Source organism: Mirounga leonina, unplaced genomic scaffold (genome assembly GCF_011800145.1).
Source record: "Mirounga leonina isolate KUSES-001 unplaced genomic scaffold, KU_Mleo_1.0 Mir_117, whole genome shotgun sequence".
NCBI lineage: Eukaryota > Metazoa > Chordata > Mammalia > Carnivora > Phocidae > Mirounga > Mirounga leonina.
The window spans coordinates 6006571-6030086 of record NW_023270274.1 but is presented as its reverse complement, the minus strand read 5'-3'; the positions used below and the strand labels follow the sequence as shown (position 1 = coordinate 6030086).

The 23516-nt window shown below is 36.4% G+C and overlaps 1 protein-coding gene across 9 annotated transcripts in view; it reads left to right on the top strand.

Moving 5' to 3' along the window:
- The window catches only part of LOC118007296 (kinase D-interacting substrate of 220 kDa), a 102086-nt gene extending 78821 nt beyond the window's left edge, over positions 1 to 23265 (top strand). For 2 of the 9 annotated variants that reach the window (XM_035000308.1, XM_035000307.1), the window contains exons 25-32: positions 192 to 305; positions 1073 to 1129; positions 5544 to 5579; positions 7135 to 7167; positions 11286 to 11417; positions 13267 to 13365; positions 14385 to 14621; positions 17146 to 20695. In XM_035000308.1, coding sequence (XP_034856199.1) covers positions 192 to 305; positions 1073 to 1129; positions 5544 to 5579; positions 7135 to 7167; positions 11286 to 11417; positions 13267 to 13365; positions 14385 to 14621; positions 17146 to 18408 — 1971 coding nt within the window. In that variant the 3' untranslated portion in view covers positions 18409 to 20695. Of the gene's footprint in view, positions 1 to 191; positions 306 to 1072; positions 1130 to 5543; positions 5580 to 7134; positions 7168 to 11285; positions 11418 to 13266; positions 13366 to 14384; positions 14622 to 17145; positions 20696 to 21824; positions 21882 to 22792 lie in introns of those variants that run through there. The other 7 variants (XM_035000312.1, XM_035000311.1, XM_035000314.1 and 4 more) reach the window with 5 other exon arrangements.
- The last annotated feature ends 251 nt before the right edge of the window (positions 23266 to 23516 follow it).

The window sequence follows — 23516 nt, the reverse complement described above, 5'->3', positions numbered from 1 at the left end:
AATACTGGGTCTTAAATTTGGGTTTGATATCTTACAGACTATGAGTAAGGCTCTTTTTCTTTTGTTTTGTCACTTGCATTATTAAAAATTTGGAGTTGTATTTTATTGGTTAGTTTCATTTGATAAATCTCATCACATTTTGATTTGTGTAATTGTTTATCCCCTTCTTTTGTTACGTGTTTTTTCCATAGCCATTCTTTGCCCCCTACCTTTACACGCCAAGGTATTACCCTGGCGGCTCCCAACACCTCATCTCACGTCCATCAGTAAAAACGAATTTGCCCAGAGATCAGAGCAATGGCCTAGTAAGTATAAAAAAGGGTAACTAAAGTATTAATCTAATAAGACACATAGACAGCAGTAGAAGTTTGGTTATTTTCTTCCTGTAGCAAAAGAATGCAACTTATTTTATAAATAGTTTTAAGACACATAAGCTATTACTAACATAAAATGTGTTTTGTTTTCATTTCTGATGAATGTCTATGGAAGGAAAATGACTAGTGGCCTCAGTGAATAAATGTTGAGTTGTTTACAACGAGAGTTTCTGGCTTATAGTGCAGTGTCTGTTACCAAAACTTTAAAAACTAAACCTTTACATCTGCTAATTTCTAATATCTTTTTACAAAAACATACATACATGGTATCTGTGTGTGTGTGTGTGTATATATATATAAAAAATATATATATGTGTTAGCCCTATGGTATAAAAATTCGAGGATATATTGGAAGAGCATTTTAATCTAACGGCAGAAATTAAATAGGATAAGGGAATTACTCAAATGTATGATTGAATCTAATCCGAAACAAAATACATTGTAAAATATTACGTGTTCCTGATGGTCAGCTTAGTTTAACAATTTAAAAAATAAATTTCCTGTTAATATATTTTTATAAATTAGAAGGTCAAAGCTATAGAACTTAAACTGTTATTTCAAATTTAAATGTCACTAAGGGAAACTCTTTTCATGTCCAGGTTTCAGTGTTGTCTCTGATCATGTTAGCATCGTGTTCATTCATCATCTTAGTTTGGCCCCACTCACCTTTCACCCACACTCTTGTTTTGTGTTGTTAGGAGGTTATCAAGGAGGATGCTGCTGAGGGGCTTCCTTCACCCACAGACTCCTTGCGGGTAACGGAGTAGTCTTGTGGTGGGAACACGAGCCTGTCATCGCTTCTGCAGCAGTAACAAGTGTCTTAGTTGTGGTGACAGCAGTCCCCTAACTGCATCTGTGTTGTGATGGCCGCTAGTGTAGAGTAGCTGATACTAATCCTTGTAGTTCACGGATTAATTTAAAAGCTAATGTTTAACTTTACCCTTTATTTCCTCCTGTTTTTCCCCTTTTTCAATGATATGGGATGGGCTCTTTTTTTATTGTCCAAGAAGGACGGGATTTTTCTAGCAGCCATCAGGAGCAGTCAGTTGGTGGTATTTGTTCCTTAGTGTTGAGCAATATTTTCACCTTTGATTATTTTTCTTAAGCCTACAGTTGGTACTGCACATGTGGGATACTTTTGAAAGTATCCAGAATCACCCTTGAGACCACAAAAGGACATTATAAGCTAGATGGTATAGACCAAAATGCATCTGTAGTGACTCATTCTTAATCTGGGTGTCCACAGTTTATGAAACCTTAGTGTGAATGTAGTACTATTTTTCTTCTGTATTTTTATTAAAATAAAATTTCAAGATAAACAGAGGTAGTTCATTATGTAAAGGGAATTATTTAAACCTTTTTGGGCCAACACCTTAAAGTGGGTTTCTTAAAAAAAAATTGTATAGGAAATCACTTCGTATATTTATTATTCAGGACTTTGTGTTTAATAAATATGTTTAATGTGGTGAGCCTTAAAATGTTCATTTACTCAATGTGGAATTTAGGAATCCAATTTATATTTTAACTTCTGTTGATTTATTTACAGAATGTTATGCCCACGTGGACATGATCAGTTTAATCTAGAGTTCTGCTGAAGTGTGGCATGACGGTTAGAATTACTGTGGGGGAAATATTACATCCTGAGCTTATCTGTAACTTTTAACTTAAAACATGCATTTGGGTAGGCAGTAGTTTTTTAGCTTTAATTTTCTTTGAGTTAATGTTAGTAAGAGAGAGGGAGAACCATTTTGGTGTTTTCATTGAGGAGTTGATGATTCTTTTTAAGTCATATAACATTTCAGCTGAAGTGTTTGAGTGACTCCAATTATCCAGGAATAATAGACACAATAAACCATAATAATTCTGTTTGGGTGTTGGGCGAATCTTTAATGCGTGGATCATTGCCATGATATGCAAGAATGACTTTTAGTTTAGTCAGAGAACCCTTCATACATACATTCATGCATGTAATGTAATTCTCTAAGCTAAAATTCCTTAGCAAACTTTTGATGAAAAGCAGAGACTGTGAAGAATTTGATGGTCTTAACGACACAGACATGCTAAAATAGTAGCTATTCCTATGCTTGAGTATGTGAACAAACACTTGTAATTAAAAGATATCTGTAGTTTCTTTCAGGGACCAGCGAAGGAGCATTAAGCGAATTTAAAACGAGTTTTTGGGGAAGGGGAAATAATGTAATTCTTGTGATGTGTTTAGAAACCCAGTAACAAAGAGTAAAGGTGCTCTGCATATATTAGTGCCTTTGTTTAGTAAAATAACCATACTATTTGCTCTTCTTTTAATATTAAAAGATAGTTTTGTGATTGGCTTAATGAATAATAAGTGCTTACCAAGCTTTCTTTGCTTTTAAGAAATTAACAATGACAATAGCATGTAAAATTTGTTTGGTAGAAGACTAGTAAAAATAGACAACTTAGTTCAAAGCCAAATCAAAAGCAGTGGTGGAAATGTGAAGTACCTGTACATGGGAACATTGTCCAGGATCTTTTTGGGTGAACCAACATAGAAGTAGTTAATATAAAAATTATTTAGCCCTTTGTGGCTCATACGGCTTTACAGTCCTGTAGTAGAAAGTTTCATATTTCTGAGATAACAGGACTATGGGTTGAGTCCATCTGCTTATTCAACTGTCCTCCTGTATGCAACAGTTGAGGACAAGAGCTGCTTATAGGTAAGTCAGGAACCACACAAATGCTTTTGGATAAATTGTCTAGTCATTACAGACCCAGTAATGAGTAAAAATAACAACACTGCCAATAGAGCAAGACCATAAAGAGTTAACCAGCTGTTATTTTCAACATAAATGGTCCCATCTTTTTTTACCACAAGGAATTCTGATAAACCTTTATAAAGTAGATCCTAATGAAACAATTGGTTTTTCTCACATTAAGGAACATTGTAATGATTATAGCTTGTGAAGGCCAGCCAAGGACTTACCAGATAAGTTATAGATATGTCCAAGTGTTTCACAGAAGTGAAGATGTGAAATACAAGACTCTGTGCTAACTTAAAAAAATAATTTTATATTATAGAAAATATATGCCAGATCTTCTAAAACTGGGGAAGAAAATTAACATTGGACCCAAGATATGTTTCCCAGAAGATTAGAGCTAGAAAGGACCAGTAGTTTTCAAACTTTCAAAGCAGAGAAGTTTCTTTCAGAAATGAAATATTAATCAGAACTCTAGTTCATAAAACCAGTAAAAGCACAAGTGTGGCCCCCACCCTGGACTTGCCTTCCCTCTTAAGGATCCTCAGGAACACTAGGACCCGTGGCCTCATTTAGCTCCACAGTACAGAATATCATTCAGGACTGGGTCTGTGAGACTTGCCTGCGGTTCACAGGAGGGGAGTGCCAGATGTGGGACTGGAATCCACATGCCCATGTCGCAGCCCATTCCTCAGACGATGCTGCCTTCTTTGCTCCTGTTAATACTAAGTGTGGCTTAGCCAGGTATTTGATCTTAAGTCAAATAGACCCTGGTGGTTAGCTCTTTGCCTTGGACAAATTACTTAACCTCTTGGATACTCAACTTCATCTGGAAAAAGCAGACCTACCACATAGGTCTGATGTAAGGACTACTCAGCCTTAGGACACTTTAAGGACTCTATTATTATTATTATTACTACACCAAAGGCCAGATTTCATGGAGCTTTGAAGACTCAGAAACCAAAACTGTTTCATGTTAAATTACCTCTGTCTCGGGCGCCTGGGTGGCTCAGATGGTTAAGCGTCTGCCTTCGGCTCAGGTCATGATCCCAGGGTCCCGGGATCGAGTCCCGCATCGGGCTCCCTGCTCCTTGGGAGCCTGCTTCTCCCTCTGCCTCTCTCTCTCTCTCTCTCTGTCTCTCATGAATAAATAAATAAAATTAAAAAAAAAAAAAAATTTCCTCTGTCTCATTGGTAGGAGTAGTGTACAAATACACTAGTCAGTGTAGATTAACTCAGCCTTTTATCTGTTGAGGCTTCTCTGGCCCAAAAGGTGTCAGTTGGCTTGTTTTCTTAGAATTGAGAAGGATTTCTAGGTTATTTGAATGCTCCAAATACTTTAAAATGTTGACAGCTTTCCAGGGAATTCTTTCAGTCCAGGTCCCACTAGAAGTAGTGGCGTCCGAGCATTCTGTGACCATGAAGGGGAGGACCCCATGGGGAGGACTTGTCTCAGGCCAGGGCGCCTCAGCGGCATTTTGTTATGGTCCTTCAGAGTTGCTCTTAGGAGTACTGGAGTCAGCTTTTATTTAAGGTCTGCTGCTCATGGTGGAAACTATTTTTCACTGAAAAGCAGTCCTTCAAAAGCAGGAACGAATCAGCATTTCTTTCCTTCTTATCCTTTCTTAAATTATTTAGCACTGAGTTCTCCAGGTGCCTGTGTGATCACTCACTGGCACAACAAATTTACTGAGTGTCTACCAGGCACCATCCTAGTAGGATATCACAGTAAACAAAACTGATGAAACTCCTGTCCATATCGAGCTTGGGGGTTCAAAGGCTGCCAAGGGAATTATCCGGGCTCCCAAATCATTCTTTCTCAGGCTTCTGTGCCTCAGGGTTTACTTGATACCTTTAGGCAGCTGTATTTAGATCACTTACATACCACTTTGAAAAGGCATGAAAAATTGGGATGCCTGGGTGGCTCAGTCAGATAAGCGTCTGCCTTCGGCTCAGGTCATGATTTCAGGGTCCTAGAGTCCCACATCAGGCTCCCTGCTCAGCGGGGAGTCTGCTTCTCCCTCTGCCTGCTGCTCCCCCTGCTTGTGCTCTCTGTCTGGCAAATAAATAAATAAAATCTTTTAAAAAAATAAAAAAATTAATTTAAAAAAAGACATGAAAAGAATTAATACCCAGTGTCATTGTGAAGAACTTCAGAAGTGCAAAGACAGTGTTAATGACAGTATCCTTAATTCCAGTGTGCTGTTAGAGATCAATGAAAATTACTGAATTAATAAAGGTATTAAAAATAAAGGTCTTGGTTTTCATTAAACCGGATCCAATTGGCAGAGTAACTAAGTAAGTAAAAAGAAAAAAAAAAAAGTAAAAAAAGATGGGGCTCTACTGTAGATAATTTTTATTTCCACCACTGGCTTAGAACTTTTAACCTGTTTTTGAACAAATGTATGTCCAAATCAAGCTGTCTCTCATTGTTCAGGAGCAGAATTGGACGAGAAAGTTAAAGATGCCTTGGGTAAGGAATGGGCTTGTTTTAGGTTTTGTTTAGAGTGTAGGATCCGGACAGGTACTCGCTGCCACCTCTCAGTGGCTTTTCTCAGGGTCATTCACACTTTCTAAAGTATATTAGAAGTACGTTTTTATTATTCTGTCTCGTATGGAAAAGTATTCAACTTATTTTTACTTTAATAATATAGTGGAAAATTGTATTCACTTTGGGCTTGAAAGTCTTTGTGCCAGACTTAAACTCAAGAAAACGTTTTTCCCTAAGCAATTAGTAAACTGCCACAGAATTGATAGAGATTTCCACAGAAATATACTGCAGTAATGAGATCACTGAGATACTAGAGTACAATTAGAAGTTAAAAAAATAAAAAATCACATTTATTGCAGTTTTTAGTACTTTTGTTTTTTTAAGATTGCCCTTAAAATGTAGGTTAAGCCTCATCTGTCAACTTTGACCTCATTATTATTTCTCATGTAATTTGAAGAATAAGTTATATTTTCCAGCTAGGTTAACAATAGCTTTCTTTTGTGTTTGGGGTATCTTAAACTAAGCTGTAATTTCATTAGGACTCCTTTTTGATGTTTTTTTCAAGTCTTCACAGATATATAGATAGATACATAGTAACTTTCTGAAAATCCTATTTATAAGGCTGGTAGGTAAATTAGAAAGAAAGGTTTCCATTAGGTATTGCAGATATTGAGTAGGTCAGAAGGAGAACATCTGACATTAGGCTAGCAAAGCCCTGTCCTTTATTAAAACAATGTTGGAAATTAACTTTGAATCAATATTGTCAGTCATCTGTAGATTATTTTAACTACTTAACATTTTTTGCCACCAACCTAATGGGTACAGAAAAGTAAGTAACAGCAGTGGCATCTGCTTTGAATGCGAGTTTTTAAAAATCTACATCACTAAAATAATTATGTTAATCATGGTATGCAGATATTTTTCGCCTTACAGCATAAAGCTGTAAGGCTGTTAAGGCCTTTCTTTTCAAATGGTGTTTTAGTGCATCTGTCATGTGCCAAATGCCCAATGAAACAAAACCCGAGTTTGAAAAGTGTATTTCTGAGCATTAAGTATAGTGTGGCTAGATAATATTTCATTTTATGAAGTGATCATGTGAATTCCAAGTGCTTAAGTCTTATTATTAAATTGGTTAACTTCAGTTGTAGTGTTTTAAAATCAGAATATTTAAATATCAATTTTACGTTGGTATGTGGTAGGAATGCTGACTTTTCAGAGCAAGTTTTATTTACCCAGTTTTCTTGTTGAATGTATGGCCTATGAGTCATTCGTTTAATGGGAAGACTATGAATTTTGAGAGTACAATTGTAAAGTTACCAAGCCCATGTTAATGCCATTAAACTACTGTGTGTGTGTGTGTGTGTGTGTGCGCGCGCGTGTGAGCGTTCCTTGCTTTGTGCTGCCGCAGAGGGTGGTGTGTTTAAAGTTACGGAAAGTCTGAGGAATGACAGGCGTGCTGCCTATGTTTATTTTATGTGCCTGTTTGATGTTTTACTTAAGCTCGTGTCCTTCATTCTGTTTTATTCCTTCTTTAAAGCCGTGTGACTCTGGGTTTAACAAACAAAGACAGGTACAGAAATTTTCAGTGAAATCTTACTCACTTTTCTTATTAGACTATTAGAAGCAATCTTTGGCACTTTCACGCTGGGCTGTTGATAAATCTGTGCTTATTTCAGTGCCTTGGGTTTATCTTAATAGCTGCTTTCAAGCCTTTGCATGGCACTCATTCTGGCTAATCAATTCTAAGCTTATTTAATAAATTTACCAAAATGATAATGTTTCAGAGTGTAGTTTTAATCTACTTACAATTTAAAACAATATAGTTACATCAAGGTAATTCTAGTCTGTTTTGTTATCTTTGCTTTTTCCTGAAGAAATTCTGATTTGTGTGCATTTTGAAGTTTATACTTAACAATTTAAACAAACTAACATCTTCTTTATTCAAATATCCACATTAGAAATTTTTTAAAAATAAATTGTGATATTTGCTGAAATGATCTGTTCTAGACCTATAGCAGGTATATTTCAAGTAAGAATGCATGATAAACTTGAAAGTATTACCATCCTTTGTATTGTCAAAGTAACATGATTAGTTTTCTATTAATTTACCTGTTGAATTATTAAGTAAGCTTTTTCCTTATAACTTTTGTACTCTTTCTCCTTCCTTTGATGAGATTTCCATCCAAAAAATAATTATTTTGGTTACTAAGATTGATTTGGTTTCAAAATAATTGTATTGTATGTGATTACTTTAGCAACGACCTGGCAGGTAATTACCATTTCTCCTGCTCATAGAAGCATATTGTAAAATATTTTAACTTATAGATAATTTACTCTATCTTGATAAAGCCCTACTTAAATCTAATCAAGAGTCAGACTATAGCTTTGATGGAATTACAGGGATCTTCTGTTCATGTGTGTGTCTGTCTTATAAAGCTTCTAAAAGTCATTCAGGGAATATATATTTTCTACATAATCCCCAATGATAAATTGTGGGGTTTTTTTGAGAAATTAAGTTTTAAAATAATTGATAAAGTGCAAGTTTTAAAGACTCATAAAAGTAAAATCATATGGAGCTTTCTCTTTGAAAGGACAGGAGTAGTATCTATCAGCAGGTGTCTGTTGCTGAGTTTCCAGATTCCCTGTGGAAATAAGATACTCTAAAAGTTTATATTTCCCCCTAAGCTGGCAGAATTAATTTGCTCCATGTCTATTATACTTTTCCTTTTTAAAAGCACAGTCAGAAATAAAGTTTTTGGGGGATTAAGAAAAAAACCTTTTTACTTTAAAATAATTTTAGACTTAAAGAAAAGGTACAAAAATAGTATTCCTTTAATGTTAACATCTTTCCTAACTGTAGTATATTTATTGTTCAAGAGCAGAAATTAAAGTGGTACAATTCTCTTGACTAACTGTAGACTTTACTTGAATTTCACCAGTTTTTTCACTAATGTCATTTTTCTGATCCAAGATCTAATTCAGTTGTGTTTGTTGCTAATTATTTCTTAGAGTTCTCTGGCTGTGACAATTCCTTGGTCCTTCCTTTTCTTTCATGACCTTAATTACCACTTTTAAGAATACTGGTCAGGTGTTTTGCAGATTGTTCCTCTGCTTGGGTTTGTCTTCTGGAGGTTATATATCCCTGGTAAGAGACCCATAGGAATGATGCAATGCCCTTCTCAGCGCATCCTATTAGAGGGTTGGTGCTGGGCCACAGTCTTACCTCTGGTAATGCCAACCTTAATCACTTGGTTAAGGTGGCGTCTGCCAGATTTCAACACTTGTGAAGTTTTATTTTTTCCTTTGTAATGAATAAATATCTTGGGAGAGATACTTTAACACTCTGCAAATAACCTGTTTCTGCTTATACTTTTGCCCATTAATTTTAGTACACGTTGATGTTATCTTATGTGCAACCACTGTTACTGTAATGTTTTCTTAATGGTAATTTTCTGTTTCTTTCCACATTTATTAATCCAACTCTATAAGGAAAAGCTGTCTTTTATTCCTCAATCATTTATTCAATTATTTATTTTCACTTATTCAGTCATTTCTTTATATCAGTATAGACTCATTCTATATAGAATAAGTTATAATCCAGTATGATAATTATTTATTTTGGTGATCAAACTGTTCATTTGTTATTTTTGAACCAAGAATATCTAAAGTAGAAATGTATCCAGAGAGAAGAGACAGGTTGAGGAATAAGAATATTTAGAAGGCAGTATTAAAGATCATTTAAAAAATAAATATTATTCAACAATAAAAAAAAATGAAGTGCTAGTACATACTATCACATGGGTGAACCTTGACATTATTCTAAGGGAAGGAAGCCAGACACAAAAGGTCACATGTTGTATGGCTCCCTTTATATAAAATGTCCAGAATAGGCCAATCTAGAGACAGAAAGATTCCTAGCGGACAGGGGCTGGGCATGGGTGTTGGAGGGATGGAAAATGACCGCTAATGGATACAGGCATTTCATTTTAGGGACGTGAAAATGTCCCTAAAATGAATTGTGGTGATGGTTTTACAACTATGCAAATATACTAAAGCCATTGAATCATACACTTTAAAAGGGAGAATTGTAGGGTATGTGAATTATAACTCAATAAAGCTGTTTAAAAGGAAAGGGAGATAAAACAAGTATGGTTATTAAAAATTCATACAAAGGATTTGAAATTTCCATTGTAGATACTGGGGAATTATATTTTGAATATTGGCTATACTCATTCAGGCAGAAAATCGAACTGTGTATAGAGATATGAAAACTAAACTATGGAAATACTAGTGTTTTGCTGTTAGTATTTTTGAAACATTGTACCTCGGACCATATATCATATGGCATATTTAAAATTTATATTTAATTAAAAACAAACTGTGAATAAACATTTTGGTGCAGGATATTCCGAGTCATTAATTTTAAAACTTTTGTGGGCCTGTCTCATACTTGCTAACTTGCTGAGACTCCCTGTCATAAAATTAATACTCCAACTCCCTGTTCAATATGGTCTCATTCCCTAGCTGTATTTATATGTAATGCAGATGTATGCTGTGTATATACTACTTGTGTATATGTTTACTTATCAGTTCATAAAGACAGTATCACTTATGCTTTCACATTACAAATAAAGTTTAACAACTGGCTACTAGGCCGTTTTGGCTGTGTTATAGTGTACTTTTGTCCTGATAATGGTAAAAGATAGAAAATAAAAATTTACACATCCTTGAGGATAGGACAAATATTATTTATTTTAAGATTAGATTGAATGGTAAACAGGGCAGATCATTTGGAACGTTGTCTTTATCTGCTGTGCTAGTTCGTTTGTCTTCTCTCCATTATGGTTATAGTTCCTTTAAACTTTTCAAAAAGGAAAGTATGAAGTTGTTAAGACCTGATAAGTTAGGGTTCTGGCCCACATCTACTAACCAGCTATTTATTCTGTGACTTTGAAGCCAAAACTTAACCTCTTTAGACCTCAGTGTCCACATCTGTAATTGAGGCGATCCATGTATAATGGACCACAGGGCAAATACTTCTTTAGTATGTCACCACATTCAGAAAACGTTTTTCTTCTAAATAAATACTAGATTATTTATTATTGTGATTTTTCTTTTAAATGAGACCAAATTTTAATGGATTATATTACTTTTATATGTGTTAAGAAGTAATATTGTTGTTTTATATTTTATATGCTTATTGTATAGATTCTTAAAGGGAAATTTTAAATTCCTTGGATATAAAATATGATCAAGATCTGAAAACTTTAGCTGTCATGTTATTAAGGTAGTATGTAGAGACATTTAAACAATTTTCCCTCTTTGTTCCTTTTTTTTTTTAACTCCTCCTTAAGGGCTATACCCTACTCTTCCGCAGTCAGGCTGCAAACATTTGAGAGGTTAGCCGAGGCTTGATCCATGGAATGTTCCATCTTCTTAGAAAAGTGGTTGTGATCAGGGATTATTTGCTATAATACAAGCTACTCCTTAAAGGAAAACAGTAGCTAAATCTATTCCCTAATGGCATTTCCCATACTACACACATTTACTGTTTTTAGCTTTAGTTTGAAAATTTGTTATTAATCAGAGTACTTCACAGTGCAACTCTGTGAATGTTTCTCTGTCATGTGCTGTGTACACCTGGCATTAAAAGCTATTCATACGTGTATTTTTCCATGGCTCATCTAGGGGTCAGGCTCAGCCTCAGGAGCAGTGATACCACTGAATTCAATGAATGTGGATGCAGTATGTGAGAAACTGAAACAAATAGAAGGGCTGGACCAGAGTATGCTGCCTCAGTATTGTGCAACCATCAAAAAGGTGATGTACAAATTTACCTGCCGACTGGAAGCAGGACTGAGGGTGTGGGTGATGGGGCTCCGTGGACAACGAACACTCCGTTTTTAGCTTCTCAAAGATGGATGCTCTGTTGAAATAGGAAAGCTCCAAATGGAAACATGATTCTTATTATTTTGTATCCTAAAATTGCCCTATTATTTCTTAGTTTATAAATGGATAAAAGAAAATAAAGTAGCTGTATTACAATGTTATTTTTTAAATGACCTAATGTAAGTAGAAATGCCTTGATGAGAAATACAAAGCTCTATGGAGCGTCAGTTAGAGTAATGATAATTCATGTCTCCAGTATGCAGCATAGAACATTTGAAGCCTTTTTATATGTTATTTTCTTTGATTATATTACTTATTTGTGACTTAGTAATTATCAGAGTAAACCACACTTCATTTTCCCCAAACTGTTACTTTTGTGTCTTAATAGGACTTAAGAGTGTGTCCCATTTGATGAACCTCATAGGTTTGGTTAACACGTTTGAGGAAGTTTATTTCTTCCTGGGTCCTGTTCTTGCCCTTCTAGTAGCTACCACGAAGTTGGACAGTAATGCCTGGGATTGAGTGAAGGCTTCCCATGTTACGCAAGGCTGCGTCCCTGTTATAGTAGATATTTCCACTAAATACGCTTTTTATGTTTTTTTCTAGCAGAGAACTATAGTAAAGTAAACATTAATAACAAGCCTCTAATGTTTGCATACTTTAAAGAATGGCATCTAAAAAGTTTTGTGAAGAATTATGAGCATGTATGATACCATTTTACTAATCTCAGTCTACATTTAGGAAACATAAACTACGTTTACGTCAGTTTCCTCACAGTTCTGGCTAGTGCTAATCCCTGTTTGCAAAAGCATCAAGCACTGCCTTTCTGAGGTGCAAACCTGACTCCTCCAGGCAGCTTGGGTAGTGTCAGGAGAGGGTGAGGCCTCCAACTTGAATCCTTGGCAGTTTTGTTTCCGTTATGACAGCATCTTCTTCCCACTCAGCTCTGCCAGCAGCCCTGGCTTCCGAGGCCCATCCTAGCGCCTGGTCTCTTAAGTGTGGCGAACTGCCTTGCATTTCTGCAGCAGGACCTCTGTCCCAGGACTGCTCTGTACACTCATGTCTTCAGAATTAACTTGGAGACTGAACATTCCATCAGTTTTAAACAGAAGTATTCCATCATTTTGCCACAGTTAATAAAGCCAGGTTGTGTATTTTGTAAAATCATCAAGCCACCTATTATTAATAAAGAAAATTCCATCTGTTCTTCTTTGGCAGAAATTAGAATTACAGAGACCCAATAGTGATACAGTCATTTTTGGTGAATTTAATAAATTGGGAAATTAGTGGGTGGACATTCTTTGGCTGAAGTTATCTAATATAACTGATAAACAAGCTTGTCAGAGTTTACTTCATTTAGAACTTTGTCTGTGACTGACATACTTACAAGGACAGACGTCTTTGCCCCCTCCCGGGAGCTTCGTTCCTGTTCATATTTTACAAGATTAGAGGAGAAAAACTAACGGTTTTGTTCATTGTTCATGGCAGTGTGTAGGGAGCTTTGGAAATAGTTTGGAGGGTTACCTCTTTGGTTGGTCCCTGAAGAGTGATTTGTTTTACTTTTGTGCTTACGACACTTGGGAAAATACGGAGTGGCTGATGTTGTTCAAAGTCAGCATGCTTACGATATTATTACATAGGGTAGTAAACTTGTTTAGGTCAATATTTTCTAGTCAGTAATGACTTTCTTAGTACTAAATATAAATGTACTTTTTAATCACTAATAATTCAGATACCTCCTGTTTTGTGTGTCTTTATACTTGCATTTATTTTTATTCAGGCAAACATAAATGGCCGTGTGTTAGCTCAGTGTAACATTGATGAACTGAAGAAAGAGATGAGTATGAATTTTGGGGACTGGCATCTTTTTAGAAGCACAGTAAGATATTTTATGTTTATAGAATTATGTATAATATTGTATGAGGCAAGTGCTAATCATTACTGGTCCAAACTGCTGTTTTTTCTGTATTTTTAAAAAACATGTAACAAATGCATTTTACACTTAAGTACGACCCTTGTCCATTATGTTATGCAGAACATACATAGCAGCACGTGGTAACCTTTCCTTTGGACATTTCACTTGGAGATTTGGGGAAGAGGTGACCTGCTGATTCTCCATGCTTTCATTGACGAAGGCTTTCTCTTTGAACTGCCTCTAGTCAGGCTCCCTAAGCCTCTAGGCCTCGACCTTGGTGTCTATCCTTGTCAGGCCTGCATCGCCCAGTTTTAGCAAGGATCATCATGTTAAGTCAGTTTAGGAACAACCCCCACCCTCACTATCTGATCATCCTTCGTCCGTGATCAAACTCCTCATTCCCCACCAACCCCACAGATGATATCTGATCACTCTGGCCTGCCTTCAGCGAGAATCCTGTCAAGTTGGTTCAGTCAGAATTCCCCCTTAACCTTGATGTTTCCTCTTAGCAATTTTCTACCCACTGACCCCCACCCCACTGCTTGCTATAAATGCTTTCTCGTCCATGCTGCTTTTTGGATTGAGGCCAATTCTATCCTGAGGTCTCTTTTCGCCCGTTGGAGTAGTTTCTGATTAGAATCTGCTTTCACCACATTAGCCACTGTCCAGCTCTGGTTCTCTTTGACACACTACAGTTGCATTCTGTTTTGTTCTCCAGTTAAATTTTAAACTAAAGTAATAATAAGATAATGGTCAAATTAGAGTGCAATACGTATATGATGGTTTTGCCATTCCTTCTTTTAGTATAATTGAAATGAAAGATAAGCAGATATATTTCAAATTCATTAGAAACTCACAAGAAGTCTGCTTTCTCATTTTCATTGTAATAACTATAATGTTTTATTTTTAAAAATATTTTCTAAAGCTTCTAAAATGTGATTGCTCAGTGTGGATATTAATGTTATTTTTTTTCTTCTGTTAAGGTACTAGAAATGAGAAATGCAGAAAACCAAGTGGTCCCTGAAGACCCACGTTTACTTAGTGAAAACAACAGTGGCCCAGTTCCTCATGGTGAATCTGCTCGTCGCTCTTCACACAACGAATTGCCTCATACCGAGCTTTCCAATCAAACTCCCTACACACTGAACTTTAGCTTTGAAGAACTGAATACACTTGGCCTAGATGAAGGTGCCCCACGTCACAGTAATCTAAGTTGGCAGGTATTTATTAAATGTCATTTTTCATATTACTGAAGAGGAGTAGGGCGATTTTAATTCACTGAGAATATGTTGGTGCATTTATGTAGTCATTCAGAAAATACTTAATGAATACTTCAGTGGACAAGACAGAGGGCTCCCTATTCTTAAGGAACTGTATTTTTCTGAAGAGGACAGTGAGTAAAACAAAGCAAAAAAATAAGATCTTTTTGGAAATTGGCAAGAACTGTCAAAGCAATAAACTAGGGTAATGGCACAGAGAGGCAATGGGAACTGGGCTGCTTTGGTTAGGCTGGTTAGCAGAGTTCAGGCGTCACTTGCTATTTTCTTGTTAAATACATTCATCAGTGGCTAAGATACATCCATTTTGGAAATTTACCATATATTATCCCTTTGAGCAGCATAATCTGGTTTTCAGTACCTATACCCAGTATTCATGGATATTCATTTTATTTCTGTTATCTGATACTAGATATGGATGACTTTCTTCTTTGGATGTTCTTAGCAGACAGGAGCCTGGGGAGGATCAGGAATAAAGAAGAAAGTGAGAGACACATGAGAAGGAGTAAGGAGAGAATAAGAAAAATAAACTAGGGAAAAACAGAGTAGGATGCAGAAAAGAGAGGAGACAAGCCAAGGAGGAAACGCAGTAAGTAGCTGCAGAGAGAAACTGTGCTGACAGGGAGCAGTATTTAGGAAAAGCAGCACCTGGTAGGTCTACCATTTTTAAGGCAGTTTGGTTTGGCTTGGTACTAAAAACATTTTTTTGTTGTCAGTATCTTTTTATATTACCAAGTACCTTTTTCTTTATGTTGGGAAACTATTTTATCATTGGGTACTGACTGAGATAAAAATTCCCTTTTATGAGAAGATAAGTTCACACTTGACCCTTTTGTCCCTGTGTTTCTGCAGCAGTGCTTCCTTTCTTTTCCCTGGGATTCCTTTTAGCATTACATAAGAAATCCTCCTTCTCTGCTTTTCCACACTTGGTATTTCCTCCCGTGACCTGGGAACTCCTAGCCTTCCCATCCATGCAGCAGCTCTCCAACAGTCTTGTAATCTCAGAGTCCCCTTGCACTTTTAAAAATGATTGAAGACCCCAGAGAGCTTTTGTTTATGTAAGTTGTATCTGTATATTACATTAGAAATAAAAACTGAGAAACTTTAGAAATACTTACTAATTTATTTAAAAATAAACCACTTATGTGTTAACATAAATAACATTTTTATGAGAAATGGCAGTATCTTCCAAAACAAGACAAACTTTAGTGAAAATGGGATTGCTTTGCAAATCTCTTTGGTGCCTGGCTCAATAGAAGGCAACCAGACCCACTGCCCCATATCTGCTTCTGCATTAAATCTCTTGTGACCTCACACACCGTGGACCTCTGGAAGCCCCACTGGACACACTGGGGATGAGAGTGAGAGGCACTGGTATTGTCCTGTGATGCTCTGATGAGAGTTGTTTAGACCTCCTGGGTCCCCGAAGTGGTGTGTACACACTGCATTTGAGAGCGGAGATGGCGCTATCCGTACAGTCCGAATCCACTTGCAGGAGACCTTCTCAAGGAGATGGGTCGTTTTCTTCCTGTGGGAGGAAGACTCTCGGCCTTATTTCTGCTTCTTTGCTTCATTCAGCCTTTACTCTTATCCCTTCTTAGACTCCTTGGTTCTTTTTCTTCCATTTCCCTCCTCTTTTTCCTAATCTGTATTCTTTACTCCTCCCTTACCAGCTTTTCTGAGATCTAAAGCAACTCTAATCCTAAAACTTCACATTGGAAATCAAACTTTTAAAAATACTTAATTTCTCTGTTTACTAGGACCTGACTGTTGGCCTCATGGCTTCCATTTCTGTTGATTTGGATCCTGTATTTGTCTTTTCTGTTGCACCCTATACTTTATTCCTTTTAAATTATTATTATTATTTTTTGACATTTAGAGTACATTTTCCCAATTGAAACTTGTGTCGTACAGGTTGAGAAAGGTTCTTTTTTTTTTTTAAAGATATTTAGTGAATACTTCTTTTTTTTCTATTTAAAACTATTTTTTTTAACTCCAATAACCAGTGCTCATCAGAGAAAGGTTCTTTTTAACATACATTGAAAACTTGACTGTTTTGTTTTTGAGATATATCTTAACTCTAATCTTCTTTGTCTTTTCTAAGAGGAATTTTTATATTTTATCAATGAAGGTGACTTTTACCTTAAATAAAAGCTAAAAGTTTAAAGTGATAAGCATAGGTGCTAAGATTATTTGTTAATACAACCTTTAATTATACTTTTAAATATTAATAATAAACTAACTTTATTAAAATTTATATAAAGCTTTCTAATAACAGTAAAATTATCCGTAAGTTCACAGCATTCATTAAACTGTCTTATGTAGAATTATTTTAAAAGAATTTGGTATTTTGAGGACTTTAAAAATTCTGAGTGTACATATATATTTCCTAAGTTGATATTTATTATGCCTTTTTTTTTTTTTTGCTTATTTGCATTTTTAAATTTATTTTTTTCTGTCTTCACAGTCACAAACTCGCAGAACCCCAAGTCTTTCGAGTCTCAATTCCCAGGATTCCAGTATTGAAATTTCAAAGCTTACTGATAAGGTGCAGGCCGAGTATAGAGATGCCTATAGAGAATATATTGCTCAGATGTCTCAGTTAGAAGGGGGTACAGGTTCCACAACAATTAGTGGCAGATCTTCTCCACATAGCACATACTATATGGGCCAGAGTTCATCAGGGGGCTCTATTCATTCTAATCTAGAACCGGAGAAAGGGAAGGATAGTGAACCAAAGCAAGAGGATGGGAGGAAGTCATTTTTAATGAAGAGGGGAGATGTTATAGATTATTCTTCATCAGGGGTTTCCACTAATGATGCCTCACCCCTGGATCCTATTACTGAAGAAGATGAGAAATCTGATCAGTCAGGCAGTAAGCTTCTCCCAGGCAAGAAGTCCTCAGAAAGGTCAAGCCTCTTCCAGACAGATTTGAAGCTTAAGGGAGGTGGACTGCACTATCAAAAACTTCCAAGTGATGAGGATGAATCTGGGACAGAAGAATCAGATAATACTCCACTGCTCAAAGATGATAAAGATAAAAAAATTGAAGGGAAAGTAGAGAGAGTATCAAAGTCTCCAGAACACAGTGCTGAGCCGATCAGAACCTTCATTAAAGCAAAAGAATATTTGTCAGATGCCCTCCTTGACAAAAAGGACTCATCTGATTCAGGAGTGAGATCCAGCGAAAGTTCTCCCAATCACTCTCTTCACAATGAAGGGGCTGATGATTCCCAGCTTGAAAAGGCAAATCTCATTGAGCTTGAAGATGATAGCCACAGTGGAAAACGGGGAATACCACATAGCTTGAGTGGCCTGCAAGATCCAGTTATAGCGCGGATGTCCATTTGTTCTGAAGACAAGAAAAGCCCTTCCGAATGTAGCTTGATCGCCAGCAGTCCTGAAGAAAACTGGCCAGCATGTCAAAAAGCCTATAATCTGAATCGAACACCCAGTACTCTGACTCTGAACAACAACAGTGCACCAGCTAACAGATCCAATCAGAATTTTGATGAAATGGAAGGAATGAGGGAGACTTCGCAAGTCATTCTGAGGCCTGGTTCCAGTTCCAACCCAGCTGCTATTCAGAATGAAAACCTAAAAAGCATGACGCATAAGCGAGGCCAGCGTTCAAGTTACACAAGGCTCTCCAAGGATTCTTCAGAGCTTCACGCGGTGGCCTCTTCTGATAGTGCAGGCTTCGGAGAGGAAAGAGAGAGCATTCTTTAAGAGAAATACGCAAAAGCAGAATAGTACTACTCTACCCCTATGACAGAATTGACCTGAGTTTATAGTGAAACCATCCATGCATGTCATCTTTGTATTTCATTCACAAATAATTAACAAATGGGAAAGTCTTTGGTAAAAAAAGCATACACTATACAACAGTGGAAAGTATAAGAAAGGGTGGTTGATCAGTCAGCCTCCACTGTCCTTGTAATTAGAAGCTTAAAAACTCGTTGTTATTGGAACTTTCATTGGCACACAACCCCATAAAATTTTTTGAGACAAGATCTAAGTATAAAGAGAGGTCAGAAATATTATTAGATAGAAAGGGTGTGATTTGCCAAAGAAAATGGAAAGCTAGACACCCCTTTTGTACAACATTCATTCATCAAATATTCAAAGGAAGACATGGTGTTAGATGAACCAGAAGCAAATTTTGCTCTTAGAGGGTAGAAGATAAGAATTTGTAGGTTATGGAGTAGCCTAGAGACTAAATGCTCTATAAATTGAAAACCAGTGTTGTATATAATAGACATATTGTTTAACAAGGGCTTTAAAAATTGATAAGAAGATGAATGAACAGTGCTCAAAATAGAGCCCCAGTGACAAGACCTTTTTGAGCTGCTAGGAGAGTGGCCTGTGGGCTCGTCTCCAAATCCCAGACCTGGCTATAAGCACCATCCACCAGCTTGAGAACCCATGCTGGTCTCTTCTGTGACTCTTTTAAATGGTATGCCCAACTTTTCTTAGCCTAGCAATGAGAGGGAAAAACGTGAATTCTTTCTCTGGAGAATCAGGGAGACATGGGTAATAATAGGTTCTAATAAATATTCATGGACCAAGAGAATAAGGAAATAATTACATCAGAAAGGTCAGTGTCACTTGACAGATGACAAGGAAATATTTAATTAGGTAAAACTAAATTATTGTCTTCTATACCAGAGTAGAGTATATCTATCTACTTCATCTATTCCAAAACTAACATGCTAACCTCGGGAGGACCATAAGAAAGGATATACTTCTTTAAAATGTTTTAAACTATAACAAAGCAAGGGTAAAAAGCAGATAAAACTGGTGAGACTTTCCATTTATTGTTAGCAGGGTTAAGAGAATGATCACATATAAGTATCGTATGGACTAGAAGTGGACCCCATCATCATGCATTGAATTTTGTTGTTGTTGTTTTAACTTAGCCTATTTATGTAGAATTAATTTTGGCAGTATATACTCAGTCACAGATAAGATCGTAGATGGTGAGATCGTAGAATGTGCAATTACCCAAATTTAGTGTTACATTTGTGATGGTTTTCACTTAATAGATTTTTATTAATACACTGAATAAATTATTTAGTGGACTAGTCATTGCACTAAATAGTTGCTGTTTTGGGTTTCATTGCCTTGATGTTTGAGTATAATCTAACATTTCCTTAAAGTGTTTATTTCGCATGACTTTAACAAATGGTTTTAACCAATTAAAAAAAGGCAGGATGTTATTGACATTATATATTGCAATGTTAACATTTTAGTATTTACAGTGCTTTAGTTCACAATATTGTATAATTAGTAATTATTTCAGAGGTGATATTTTGTTCTTTCTCCGGTGAGTAGGTGCAGCCTGATACCAGTGTCGTACATTCTTTACGCTGTTTGTGAAGTTAATACTAGAGTATTAAGTGTACAAATAGATTTAGAAAACAATAAAAAAGTTGCATGTTATTCTGACTCATGAATTTTTATTCACTACAGTGATGATGACTGACATTTTGATTACAAATAAAAGAGTACTTTGTGTGTGGGTTTTGTCGTATGTGTGTACAGTTTGTGAAGGATGTTCAGGTTCACGGGGCAGACGTGTGCTGAGCTGCCCGTAGTCCTTTGGAGAGAGCATGGCTCCTAGGTCCCCGCACCTGAATGGTGCCGTGGCATCCATGCCCGATGGCACAGCGCTCCACCGTGCATTTCTGTAGCTACAAGAAGTAGCTCGTCCAGATCCTGGGAGGATATCGACTTCATTTGTTATATGAGCATTGTGGAAACGTTTTCTTCTCATACTGTTAACAGAAATTGACAAACCAGATGGCTTGTTGAGTCAGACCATCATTCCTTTGAACCTCTGTGTCTATGTGTGCGTGTATGTGTGTCTATTTATACTGTATAGCTCAGTCTGATCCTCACATATACAAAACTCTGCTTTAAGCTGGGTGGAAAATGATAGAAAAGAAAATTGGTGCTTTAATCTTGCTAGTCCCTTCGATTCTGTGTCACTTAGAGTCTTACCATATTTCATAAACCATTCTGCCTCCACCATAAGCCACAGATAGTTGTGTTCACATAGCAGAACATTAAGCCCAGTCATTCACCTTGGACATGTGGAGTGGTGCATAGGAGTACAGCCCTCCTGCAGGGGAGACTGGAAATGGAAGGAAGCTATTGACATCTCTCAATTGATATGATTTTCACAGTGCTGAACATGTAAGGTCAGCTCTCAAATTCTGGGAAATTTAAGCATTCATAACTGAACCAACATTTCCAAAACTGACGGGAAAAATCTGTTTTTGTGTGATATTTTATTTATGTGAGTTTTAGATAGCAGTCAATAATTTTAATTGCCTAGCCAAGTAATTTTAGAAATTTATTTGCTAAAATTCTCAACTTGAGGATCATTTGCATGTTGTAGTGCTTCAGTAAAATACATTTGTAATCATGATTTTTTTTTTCTTATAAATACTAACCATTAGAAAATACTGTTTGAATGAAATTAAATTCTTTATTCTTCTGGCTAAAATACTAAACTTAAAAGGTTTTAAGACTAGATAATTTTTGGTTATACCAGGAATTCTCAGCCTATTTAGAAGTATCCCAGAGTTTAAAAATCCCTGAATTCCTGGCTCACTCTTGAGTAAATCAACACAACTACCCGGAAAAGAGGGAACTAGAGGTCACTGTCCCCTTCACTTTGTGGGTGAGTGACACTGAGGGAAAAGGGGGTAAAAGGGAAGGTGCGATAAAATTAATTTTGGCAAACACTTGAGACTGAACATCTAGGCTCCCTTAATCCCTACCTGCCCTTTTAGACTTAACGCTGACACTCGGCAGAAGGGAAGAAGCAGGCGGGGAAAATTCCTTGCTTGGGGGTATGGGTGAGGGCTGGCTAGCCTGGGGTGGGCTATTTGAAATGATTGTATTTTTAATTTCCTGGTGGTGGTGCCCCCTACCCTTCCCTACCCCATAATTTCAAGCCTAGGCCATAATTATGGAAAATTAATTGAAAAATAGAAATTTATATATAACAGTGAGCCTGCACTGGATGGTCTTTTAATGGTTCAGCACTTCAGAAAGGTTGAGAATCCTTGGTTGAGACTGATTAACTAGAAAGAGAAGTTAAAATCTTACGTAATTTTAAACCCTTTCATGTTTAGGAAGAAAATGCGGCCCTTGAAATAGATACATCTTCAGAGGATCCAATTTAAACTAAGGTACGTAAAAAATTAGTTTTCAAATTCAACTAGTTTTAAGCCAGTTTTTAGACATAATTCTCACCAATTAGAGTATATTCTTACTGCTTTAAGAAACAGAGTTAAGTAAGAAACATCTAAAACCATCACTAGAAACGAACTGCTGTCCTCTACACAGCCAAAACTTTTTAAGTAAAATTACTAGTAAAGCACAGTCTTGGTTTACACCGTCCTGAGTCCTCTGTGCCCAGGTCCCCCTGTGGTGGCTGAAAGGTTTCATTAATTCAGCCTTACTCGAACTCGGAGCAGAGCTTCTCGAATGGGGCTTGGGTGGCTTGTATGATTAGCTCCACCCTGAATTTCCCGTTACAGTGAGGCATCAAGAAAATAAAGAATTTATAAGAACATAAAGGGGTCCTGGAGAAGGAAGAGCAATTATTTCCAGACTCTTAGTAGTATGACTGTTGAAAAAGTCCATGAAAATGTCAGTGATTTGATCTCACTGAAGACCAAAGTTGGCAGAAATGTGAATTACACAATCTGTGTGATAAAAGGCGGTGTGACTGTTTTCAAGCACACAGTATTCTGAATGTGCCTATGGAGTGTAATCAGCAGTCATTTGTTTACAGAGAACACACTTAAGTCTTGAATTTTCTGAGTCTGAATATGGTTTTTGTAGTGCTACTTATATCAGTGATAGACATCAGGAGCCCTTTCTTAGTTTTGCCAAGATTTAACAAAATGTGAAATAATATATGAAACCAAATTATTAAAATTTGAATAAATGACCTTTTACTATTAAAACAAATACAGAATTACATGCTCCATATTATTCAAATTAAGCTGTTTGAAATAACTAAGATCGTCTTGATTACCCACTATCATTTTCTAATTCTAACATTTTATACTTATTTACCTTGTTTTCTTTCAAGGCAACAAGGGCTCTAGATCTTAGTACCTTGCCCGTAGACCATTTCTCGTGACAATTCGGTTAGCTTCTCACGGTCGGCTTCCTCACCAAACCTAAGGGGGTCAAGAAGATACTACCTACCACTCAGTAATCCTGCTACCCAGTCGCTGGAGAAGAGAGATTTGTTCACCTCTACCAGTTTTCTTTCCTAGTAGTTGTAAAATTTGAATTAGTTTTAATGAAGTTTTCTGTTTATGAAATTCTAGATAAAAGCCCAAATGTATAGCAAAAAGCATGTCAATGAACTTCACAAAACCCGACATTTCTATCTTCTAGCATCTTCTTGGTCAAATATGTAATAAAAAGTTAGATTGTTACTTTTAAAATTATAGCTCCTGACACTAGCACGTTTTTAGCTAGCATGTTTCTGAGAACGGATACAATGTATATTGTTATAGTTAATGCACATTAAACTCTGGGTTCTTTAAAAAGTTATTTTCTTTTTGAGTTCTTTGTGTTTTTCTTCCTCTACCTTTAACCTGACTTCTTTTCGCTTTTTTTTCTTAAGTTCTTTTTTTTATATATTGTCATATATTTATCCTATTTTACCATAAAGCATTCCTTAGCAGAATGGGACAGAACCTCAAGACAGCTTTTAGACCAAATCTTGGATTTCAGATAGCCAGTGGACCTCGAGTCAGTACTTGTCAAGTGAGTGAATAAAGTCTACCGTAAACTTGGAGAGT